This window comes from Oryza sativa, chromosome 1 (assembly GCF_034140825.1).
Source record: "Oryza sativa Japonica Group chromosome 1, ASM3414082v1".
NCBI classification, from domain to species: Eukaryota; Viridiplantae; Streptophyta; class Magnoliopsida; order Poales; family Poaceae; genus Oryza; species Oryza sativa.
Window position 1 is genome coordinate 13,843,756 of NC_089035.1, and position 10,827 is coordinate 13,854,582.

The 10,827-nt window shown below is 44.1% G+C and overlaps 2 protein-coding genes across 3 annotated transcripts; both read right to left on the reverse strand.

The window, feature by feature from the left end:
• Positions 1-153: 153 nt before the first annotated feature.
• On the reverse strand, positions 154-5,008 carry LOC4326497 (glycine-rich domain-containing protein 1). Of its 2 annotated transcripts, none has more exons than XM_066311742.1 (7): positions 4,553-5,008; positions 3,718-4,113; positions 3,352-3,633; positions 1,962-2,470; positions 1,319-1,449; positions 1,082-1,219; positions 154-972 (listed from the first exon to the last, which is right to left on the reverse strand). In XM_066311742.1, the coding sequence occupies exons 1-6, from the start codon at positions 4,823-4,825 to the stop codon at positions 1,122-1,124; spliced, it is 1,689 nt and encodes a 562-aa protein (XP_066167839.1). In that variant the 5' UTR covers positions 4,826-5,008; the 3' UTR covers positions 154-972; positions 1,082-1,121. The 2 variants fall into 2 exon arrangements, with proteins under 2 accessions (XP_066167839.1, XP_015622361.1); XM_015766875.2 differs by having other exon boundaries at positions 1,082-1,224.
• Positions 5,009-7,651: 2,643 nt separating this feature from the next.
• On the reverse strand, positions 7,652-10,065 carry LOC4326498 (uncharacterized). The gene is made up of 2 exons (XM_015772973.3): positions 9,737-10,065; positions 7,652-9,498 (listed from the first exon to the last, which is right to left on the reverse strand). The coding sequence occupies exons 1-2, from the start codon at positions 9,842-9,844 to the stop codon at positions 8,122-8,124; spliced, it is 1,485 nt and encodes a 494-aa protein (XP_015628459.1). The 5' UTR covers positions 9,845-10,065; the 3' UTR covers positions 7,652-8,121.
• Positions 10,066-10,827: the final 762 nt, after the last annotated feature.

Genomic DNA, 10,827 nt, shown 5'->3' on the forward strand with positions numbered 1-10,827 from the left:
CTGTACAACAATAGTGATTCAGGTCTGGCTTGGCGATGGGCCTGATGTAGGCATGTAGCCACAACACTGGCAGTTCAGTAGCTTAACATGTTGGGACAGTTTATGCATCTCTGGAAACATAATTGTAGCAATACTATCACTCAAGTGAAGAAATGCACAAGATGAATCTTATCAGTGAAGTGAAACATGTGTATTCTGGAACTGAAGTTTGCACCACTGAACCGGTGAACCCTTCAGAATTACAATGTACACAAAGGAATGGAAACTTTTACTCAACAAAAAGTACAAAAAAACTGCACATCCTTGGTCAAAAGAACAAACAAAAAGCAAGCCCTTTTGTGGTGGAATGTTAAGTTTCTGTTGTTATAAACCATATTTTACAACCATAATCAGATCTGTATCAAAGATCAACACCATTAGTGAAATGACAACTCAAAACTAATCCTGTACAAGCCATGATAGGAATCATCTCCAATTCTCCATCGGGGCTTAAGGTATAAGAGCTTTCCTGTACAACTCATCCTTGCCATCAGCAGGTGAATACTTCATAAGCATCACCCTGTTAGACGCTGTTTCTGCAGAGCTTAATACATGCGCTGCATTCCGATACCACGGTTGCAAATGAGGATCAAGAGAAGGTGAGTTTGGGAGCATCACTGAACCCCAGTCTCTCTGCCCAACCTTCGCTTCACATATTCTTCGTCGTACCAAAAGCCCAGATACATCTTCTCTCCTAATCTCTGTCATGGTTCGTGCGATTGCCATGCACAGGAGAAGCACAAAAACTGCATCCTCTTCAGGTAAGAATTCTACCGCAAGTAGTTTCCAGTTGAGGAGCATAGTTGCTCTGTCACCTAGATGATCAGGTGATGTACGAACTAGGGTAAGGTATTCCTCCTCATCATTGCGGTCATTTAATGTGCTTTCCTTGTTTATTCTGTAGTTCAATCTCCTCCCTACAAGAAGCCTTGCCTGGTAATATGGTTCATTGCAATGCAGTTAGAATGAAAGCCAAGATACTCCATTCTAAATCCAATTCCACACAGAATGCGCAGAGACGGAGGAGCTTATGACACCATACCTCTTCTCCTGAGCTTTCATTTCGAATATGGAAGTTTAAGTCATCTCCCAACTTTACCGTCAGTACATCTCCAGTTGAAAAGCGCCAAACCACCTTGCTGTCCTGTTGATCTTTTTCTGGGGTTGCTGTTCCCACCACCTTCTCTGCACCACAAAGTGAAAGCAATAAGCATCTGCTCTTAAGACAAGATATGATACGTACCAAACCAGAACCAATTATTTTGCATACTGAAGTTACCAGGAGCATAACCGACGGAGCTTGCATTTGCAATGTATGACCATGAACCCTCTCTAATCTCAATGATTCTGTCCTCCCATTTCACTGCTATGGGAGTTTCAGCACCTCTCCGCCAAATCCCTCTGCCTATTCTACATAAGTTGCAGCTAAGTTCAGTGGAAGCATATTAAGATATAGAAGAAAACATCATTCCCCCCCCTAAGATTAAGCATGCCAATGTCAAAATTCAGCATATGATCTCAACTTGATATAAACGGAAAATGTTTGTCTGGTTTGCATGGTTCATTTGGATATGATATAAATCAAAGACCATTTTGGGAATGCGGTAATTGCTAGCATGAACTCAAATGAACAAACAGAACATTTATTATCACTACTATGTAAAAGCAACTAGTAGTGGTAGTGAGCCTATCATCCCACCTCTTGAGTCAGTAGGATCTTTGTGGACAACTGGTCATTTACAGATGTGGTTTGTAATAATATTATTTGTTGTTATATACACAACATTTTTATGTTTATAATTTATGATATATTTGTTTGAAACCTGTTGCAATGCACGGGATAGTCCATCAAGAAAAACTTCAGCAGTAGAATCTGAAGGTGTATCAAATGCATTTTACTGGCGCATTTTCCTGAACAGTACCTTATCCGAATGACAAAACATTCTTTCCTACTATGATCAAGCACCGTGCGAGTCAGCCATCGTCCTTCTTGTGGACGGTAACCTTTTGTCCGCAATATGACATCAGAAATCATAGCCCCACCATCATCGGTAACTCGGTCAGGTACGCACTTCAACAAGTATGGTGCTTGAACCGGAGGGGTGATTGATGCCATTGCTTTCATCCTAACATCAAGCTCCTCTGTAAGCATGAGGGATTTCTCATGCAACATATCACTCCATGAGAATGAGATGTTCTTGATGAGCTTGCTGTTCCTGAAGCACCCACTTGTGCTGCGTCTGACCTCAATGATGAGGCCTCTTGTTGAAAACTCACAATATAGGTGCCATGTTTTTTGCCAGTTTTTGCAGGATAAATTGAACAGTGGTATGTTGAGCTTTAGTGATCTGTAACACCTCTGTGTCCGCAAACGTAAGAATTCCTTACTGGTGTGTTCACTGTCAAATTCTCCTTTCAGGAACACATATACCTGCAATCAAGAATAATTTATATCATATTACCAATATATAAGGAATATATTAGTTACGATAGAAAGACAAAACATTTTGTGAGAATTCCCTTGCATGATCATATAACGAATTTAGAAGGAAAACTTCATTTTACTCTTAAGGAGGTACACTATGTCTTATTTAGATTTTTTTCGAATTTTCAGTGGGTGTGTGAGCTGAAGTTAGCATCAAACCATTTGTAAGAAGTTTGAGACTTTCAGGCTGTTTCTGATATGTATATTTTTTTAAGCAATGAAAACTACAAAAGGGTGTTTGTGTTTTCCTCGAAGAGTATCCCGCGATTATAAAGCGGTTGCAATTGCTAATGGCTAGAGGGAAATAAACTCATCAAATGGTTGAAAAAGTCTGCACTAGTCCTGTATAAGGATAGCATAGAAGCACATCTAATATCAATTTTGAGTGTGGAAATTGTAGTTATAGAACCTTTTGGTCAGATATTATATCGATGTTAAAATCATTATATCTGGTACAAGGCTTAATGGCCACAACAAAGTAAATAAATGAACATGATTAGCCAGTTACTCAGTACACCAACTACTTGAGGAATCAACAATAGGAAATCTTGCATTTCGGGTGGAAATGATCAGAGTTCACATGCGTGGTAAAATTCACTACTGCCTTTTTCCATATTGTTGTTGGCACTACTGCACTACACTGTGATGCCTCTAGGACCTTATTTTCCATTCTATGAGATAAGAAAATGTCAAGCATAAGTTCTTTTTTCTCTGGAGGATAAACAAATGAAATGAAGCATTTGCAGATTAGAAAAAATATTAAATGCCAGGGTAAGTGAATGATCCTAATCCCTAGAAAAAATGTTTGGGGTTAGCCTTGGATATACCTCCATAATGAACCTAGGTTGCAGCCCTTTGTACAGTCGATTAGCATCCTCTTCTGATGCTGCTGTCTCCCAATAGAATGCTTCTCTCGCTGCATCAACTTCTGCTTTATCAATCTCTGATCCAGCCATATCGTATGGTTCATCGTATGCCTCCTCCCACAATACCCTTGTTCTCTCCACCATCTCTTCACTCACCACTTCCCCATAACCCACAACTATTTTTGCAACATTATCCTTGACGGCCATCGCTGCCATGTCTGCGTAATAGCTCACTGGGAAACTCTGCGAAGGATACATAATAACAGTGTCAATTAAAACATCCATAATGCATTGTTTTGCTTCATAGGATGCCATGCCTATGCATACCTGGTGAGCAAGCCACATTAGCAGTATGTCCAGGCTAGGCACCAGCCGCGTGTTTCCTTGGGTTGTACTCACAATTTTCTTGATAAGTTCAAGGAAACGCATGTATCTCCGCCTAGCAGCAACATGATAGACACCTTCTGAGATGAAGGGTGAGGCAAAGCGGGCTGCTAGGCCAGTATATCTTTGAACCATTTCGATAATTTCACTAGCAGATTTGTCATTACTACTGTTTCCTTCAGTTTCATTATCTTCAAGATCAAATGGCTCCGATGGATAGTGTGCAGCCCAGACATCCCGACAGTGGTCAGCGGCATATTCTTCATTATCAGCATCAAGGATCGACGGACGGTTGATGAGGCGTCCAAACCTTGATGCACAGTAAGCAGCATAGCTCTCCTGGGGAACAGGAGAAAACTTGAGATGGCGCATTTCATGTGAAAGTTTCATAAGCCACAATCACAGTATAAGTGATATATATGAATTTCCAAAATTGTGGGACTTTTTGTACAGAAATTATGTACAGTCCAGAGATTTATCTGAAAACATAGAATTTCCGTAAGAGTAAGCACGGCAGACGGCATGGTGAATATACCATTACTGATTTTTTTTCCCAATACGGTGTTTCTAAACACAGTGAAATACTGAAATGTCTAATTTTTCTTCTCAAGATCACACTTACTAAATGACATTGGGCACAACCACTATATATATATATTGATTAAACAAGGTGAGCTTTGGATCGGTGAAGATATCTCTACGTAATCGAGCATTTAGTCCCCAAAGATCTGACGCATTTACTGAAGCGGCCAAGGTGGCAGGCAGGTAAAGCTCTCACATGGTGGAAGCAGTGGCAGAGCCAGACGAGCCGCACGTCGGGCGGCGGCACCAGCATCGGCGCCTCCCCTCCCGCCCCCTCCGCCGCCACGAGCGGCATCCACAGCTCCTCGTACCTCCGCACGGACCGCGGCCCCACCACCCCAGCTCCACCCCGCTCCCCGTCCCCGGAGCGGAGGAGCGCGAGCAGCCGGCGCGCGGCCGCCACGAGGTCGACGGAGAAGGAGAACGCGGGCCCCGCCGCCTCCCGCTCCCGCCCGCCGGGGCCGGACATCGCCGCGGAAGGTGGTGGCGAGGCGTGGGCGTGGGCGTGGGCGTGGGCGTGGCGTGGCGCGTCACAGCTCTGCAGGTGGTATGCGGTGGCGGTGGGCGCGCGGCGCGGCCGCTAGTGCGGAGCGGTTGGTCAAAAGCGTAAGAGAGAGAGAGAGCAGGTGCGTGTACTGGGCTACACGACGGCGAGAGGGGATGAATTATTGGTGTTGCTTTTTGATGGGACGGATCGGGAGAGACGACCATCTCGATCTGGTACGAGACGTACAGTAGTACGTGCCGGAGAATGATTTGATTAGGCAAGAGGCGGGCGGACGTCGATCGGTCGGTATCGTTGGTGTTTTGACTTGTTTTGGAGCGAACTTTCCGGGGCGGCCACAAATCGGACACTCCCCCCACCCATCCTGCACGTATAGCCGTCCGATCCGATAAGACCGGGTCTAGGTCGAGGTCAGTCGCACGTCGGGCCGTGTCATGCCAGCCCACAAGCACACACATGGCCCAGGCACGACCTAATAGGACTCGGCCCATACCGGGCCGGACCGAAGACATGATAGTCATAATAAAGTGAACAGTTCAAAGGACAATATGAAATCATCTAGACATATCAAAAGAAGACTAAAATCTGCCAAAAAGCAGAAAAACTCCGGAGTGATAGCATTGGACTATGTCCAAACGGCTAAAAATTTGACAGATCAGTTTACCAAGGGGCTACCATGTAATGTGATAGACAGTGCATCGAGGGAAATGGGCTTGATACCCACCTAAGGTTGCACAATAGTGGAAACCTATCCATTGTGATCGGAGATCTCGTGAATTTGGATGGCGAAACAAACTATTGTGTGGCTGAGAGAAGAGACTCTTGAAAAGGGCTCATTTTCATGATGTACTTCTCTTCTACTCTGCATGGTAGGATGGCTTATGCCTTAATGTGATCCGAGTAGCTTTTCTAAGCAGAGATGTTGACCTGCAGAACATCTCAGAAGGAACACACCTATATGAGTTCGACTGCTAGTCACAGTCTATGAGATTTGGGCTATCTTTAGATACTCATGAAAGGGCCTGGAGTTTGACTTATATACTCCAAACATAGGGGATGCAAACGGCAGCCCAGTACCAATCAAGGGTTTGAGTGAAACCTGATCACATAAGACTGACAATTCAAGGCATAGTCCATTGTTTAGTTGTGGTTTGATGTAGCTCATTTCCTAGGTGGAAGTTCAACTTAACAGTCTCCACCAAAACACTGGTATATCAAACAGGCACAACTTTGAGAACATTTCTTATGAGCCATGAAATTTGGTGGGGATTGTTAGAATAAATGGGCTAGACCCGATTTTTCTATTAAATCTTAAGGGCCCATAATAAATGTTAAGGATAATAATACCACCCTGGGAATTAAACGAGGAGTATCTCAACTTAAATAGGGAGTTATTGGAGGCTCCCTGTTGACCGGTTGAGTGGGGATCGGAAAGCCACGCGCGCGCGCGCCGAGCCGAGCCGGCCGGGCGGGCCGAACCGAGGGCGAGGGCTAGGGCGTGGGCGTGCAACCCCGCGTGGTTGCCTCTATAACGGGCAGGCGATTCAATACCCATTGATTGCGTCGTTACTACGGCAACGGGCAGATTTCTCTCCTGCGCCATAAGGAAAGAGGGAACCCGATCAGATCCCCTCGGTAGGCGATTCAATACCCATTGATCGTGTCGTTACTACGGCAACGGGCAAATTTCTCTCCTGCGCCATAAGGAAAGAGGGAACCCGATTAGCGATAGGCGATTCAATACCCATTAATCGTGTCGTTACTGCGGCAACGGGCAGATTTCTCTCCTGCACCATAAGGAAAGAGGGAACCCGATCAGATCCCCTCGGTTACTTTCCAAACACTGGTTCTTCGTCCTTCTCACGCTGCCACTGTCTATGCTGCTACTGTCTGCTTCCCCGGTTCTGATCGCTTGCGCGCACGAGATCGGAACGAGCAGGGCCTCCGGAACCACACATTCGCCTGAGATCTGCACCGGGTTGGCGGGTGATCAGGTTTTTGGGGAGTGCTTCCGCACGACTGCTCCTCGTTCTCTGTTCGTCTTCAACCCTTCGTCTGCATCACTCATGTCTACCGCACCTAGAGATGGCGCGCCGGGAGCGGGAGCCAGAGCTGGCGCACCGGGAGCTGGTGCACCGATCGACAACACCAACGGAGGCAGTTCTGCCTCACAATCCAGCGGTGGGACTTTCACAGAGTATAACCCTCTACTGTTATTTCGGTTTTTGATATTTCTGTTAGTCGCAATGCTATTGCGTTCTATGTATGATGATGATGCTTATTCTACCTTAAGCATGCTGCTGTTTATGTTTGATTTTATCACTAGATCACCTCACATTGTTCATGCCATGATTATTGTCTTAATATTTTGGATTAAAATATGCCGATATATGACTATATTTCCAGCAAAGATAAGAGTCAAATACAAATTATAGAGATAAGATATATTCTGGAGATAGAATCCTAGAAATAAATCTACTCTTACTTGTATTGTACTCTAAGTCTATCTCCTATGTACTCCTATATATACTCCATGATAGAGTCGATCTAATAGATAAGAAAACAATAAAATACAACAAATAGATTTTTCCACATAGTATCGGAGCCGAAGACCAACATTGTTTGATCCGTTTCTAAGTTACGAGGCTTCCGTTTCGTGTTAGAATAAGCCTGGTAGCTTGCAAGATGGGGCACACATTGAGGCCCACCAAAGATCCCCTTACCAATAACGCGGTGACTCTTGGAAGGAACAAGGAAGGGAACAGTAAAGTCGGAACATGGAACCGCACCTGAGAAAATTTTAGTCAAATTTGACTAAAATTTCTGAAAATTTAAAGTGACTGAAATATAGCAATCCTGTTATAGAATATATGAGAGCTCACATATGCTAAGGAGAAATTTTACAATCCTTAAAGAAAGTATTTCAAGGTAGTATCTAGAAGAGTTTTACATTAGAAAATGTGATACACCCCGGTGTCTTCTCAATAAAATTACCCTGTGCCAAGAATATTTGGTAATTCTGGCGAATGGTCTCCAAATCAAGTACAATTAGCCGAGACTATAATGCCTCTCATATCATTTTAACCAGGAATATAATACTTGCTACCAGTACAAATTAAACCATCGAAAAAACAAAATTTACAAAGTCAGTTAATTCGGCGGTAAGCGTGCCAACCTTTAAGCTGTAACAGGTGACAATATTGTGCACGCTTACTATTTGTCATCTGGCACTTGCTCTTGAACCATTTTTTCTTAGAGTTTCATCTGCCCGTGAAGTGAGATATCAGTATGCTCAGCAGTACTAACAGCATAATCGGTCGCAGTTGTATGGATATGGAGGCCTTGCGTCTGTTGACACTCATGCCTGGACGGTACTCGACGCCGATCAGTGGAAGGAAACACACGCAATATATCAGTACATAGAACATTATCACCGCGACACTCTTCAACAACACGTATATGATGGGAACCAAAAGACCAAGTTGCAAGGCAGTAGTGAGAACTGATGCGAATAAGCGAATTTGCGCAGAAATTCGGCTCACCCAACGAGGAAGTTGCAAGGCAATACTTGGAACTGATGTGAATAAGGAAATTTCTGCAGAAATTCGGAGCAGCTGCAGCAGAAGCGATGCATGGTGATCAGTGGTAGGCCTGAAGCTATCTTTTGGCCATTGCTTCAAGATCCACGAGCTGAAGTAGCACAGTCCCCCTGACAAGCCTGAGATGCCCCAAAAACTACTTCTCCAATAACCCTGCAGGATCGTCATCTCATCATATGTAGCCGCCCATGCCCACAGCAAGGAAACCGCGAAGAGGCAAATGATTTTGCACGCACGGGCATCGTGGGCATGGTTGAGGTGAACGGAGAACCATATGAGCAGGGCGACAAGCTCCGGCGTGCAGGCTAGCGCCATGCTCTTCGTCCCAAACCATTCTCCGGCCATGGTGTGCACCGACACTAGAATGAGGGCGATGCATGTCCTGTGCATCACTGGCAACACGCGTGATACGCCAGGATAGATCCCGGCTGGCACCGTGCGGGCGATTAGTGTCGCCAGAGCAACCATAGCGGAGCTGATGAACACCAGGAAATGAGAGACCAAAACACGATCTTGCTGCCAGGTTCCTCGGGCAAGCATCACGCCGGGTAGCTGCAGCCAAAACGGTAGCACCGCTACGATCAGCGTCAGCTGCTCTTCAGATTTACGCAAGACGCTGCTAGCTTTGGAAGCACCGGGGGAATCATGTCGAAGTTGCCTCCTGCAGGTTTCTTCTACCCAGAACTTGCGGCACAGAGCGCCGATGAACACAATCATGATAGCTGGGAACACGGCGAGGCTGATATACCTTGTGTTAATCAGGAGCAGGAACACGTAAGAAATCAGCACTATGCGGGCAGTGGTGATGTGCAACGCAACCCCGGAGCCATATTGCTGTTTGGGTTGAAGTATCCGGAAACGCATGCCATTTCCAATCACAGGAGTGATCATGCCGAGACAGAAAACAGCTATTGGCATCGCGGACCGTTTAGCCGTTTGCTCGGGCTCGCTGTGACTTGTTAGAAGAGGAATTATATAGTTGCCGACCGCTGATATCACTAGCGACAGGAAACCATGCACGAACAATCTTGTAATTGGCTTGATTCAAGCAGAAAAACAAACAAAAGAAATTCGTCAGTAAAAATGACCCCTAAGATAAACTGTATATAAATTCGCTTGAATCACTTGAGGTCACAGAGCGTATATATGATTATGACGAAAGTTGCTCACTGTCCTAAAAACTGCTCCTAGGCTCCTAGCTGCTACTGAATAAGGACCAGATCTGAGAACAAATGAGGATCTGAACAAGGACCTGAATTTGCCTTGAATCTATTACCTCTTTCATGTCCTCGTCGCTCTCTTCCTCTCTGGCTTCAGAAGATTGAGTGACTTCATCGCTCAATTTTTTTGACGACGATATCTCGGGCACGCTGAGTGCCTTCATTCCTCTCTATAGATCCGCTGTTTTTGGTTTTTGGTTGTGTGATCTTTCGAGCGCATATTAGTGCGTTGGTTGGGGTGAGGGATGAAAGAAGAAAAACGAAGAGATGGGAAGCTTCAAGCTTGAATTGTCCTCACCATGTCCATTTGAAGAACCTGTACCTGCTCATGGTTTGATCTAGCATATCCTTTTTGAGAAAAATTCTTATATGCCACTGAAAGTTCACCGGTTTCCCTATTTGCCATCGTACATTAGCTATTCCCGTATATGCCATCAAACGAAATTTTCATTCACCTATATGCCATCCATGTCACCCAAGAGTGACGTATATAGTGTTATTTCTTTTTGAAAAATGACAAAATTGCCCCTGGACTCCCTTTCATGCTATGTAAAGAACAAATCAGGATGTGTTACAGTTAAAAATATGACTATAACTTTAGCAATCATTTTTTATAAAACACACAACCAATGACGGATACAAAGTTTTATTTCTCTTCCATTTTTATAGTTTATTTATAGATTATAGAAAGAAATAGTTCGTATTCTTTTTTAAATGGCACTAAGAACAATAATTTAATTAGTTCTAATGTAATGTATCTCACTGGATGTAAGCATTCAGTTTAGGAAAAAAATCAATCTCTCCACTTAGCAAACTGATTGTGTGCCTAATTTATACGTAAAAATAGTTATGCTTAACTTAAAAAGTTAAAAAGTTAAGTGCTTAATTTAATCTCACCATGAAAGTAAGTAACTTCATGATACCGACATGAGTTGATTAACATCAAGAAATGCATCACCTTTGTTTATTCGTAGTAAGAAGACTAAGACAAAAGAAGGGAAAAGAAAGCTAAGGGTAATTTTGCACTTTCCTTGCCAACTAAAATAGTCAGATGGTGTGGATGGCATATGAGGAAATGAAGAAAATCATTTAGTGGCATGTACAGAGGAATAGCAAATTTTCAAGGGCATATGAGGAAACCGGTGAG

Excerpts from the sequence above, each read along its gene's own strand:
- LOC4326498 (XM_015772973.3), bottom strand. The coding sequence starts at position 9,844 with ATGAAGGCACTCAGCGTGCCCGAGATATCGTCGTCAAAAAAATTGAGC. Across the intron at positions 9,499-9,736 it reads GCGACGAGGACATGAAAGAG|CCAATTACAAGATTGTTCGT; the intron begins GTAATAGATTCA and ends GCTTGAATCAAG.
- LOC4326497 (XM_015766875.2), bottom strand. The coding sequence starts at position 4,825 with ATGTCCGGCCCCGGCGGGCGGGAGCGGGAGGCGGCGGGGCCCGCGTTC. Across the intron at positions 1,450-1,961 it reads TGTTTTGTCATTCGGATAAG|AATAGGCAGAGGGATTTGGC; the intron begins GTACTGTTCAGG and ends CAACTTATGTAG. Across the intron at positions 973-1,081 it reads ATGAAAGCTCAGGAGAAGAG|GCAAGGCTTCTTGTAGGGAG; the intron begins GTATGGTGTCAT and ends CCATATTACCAG.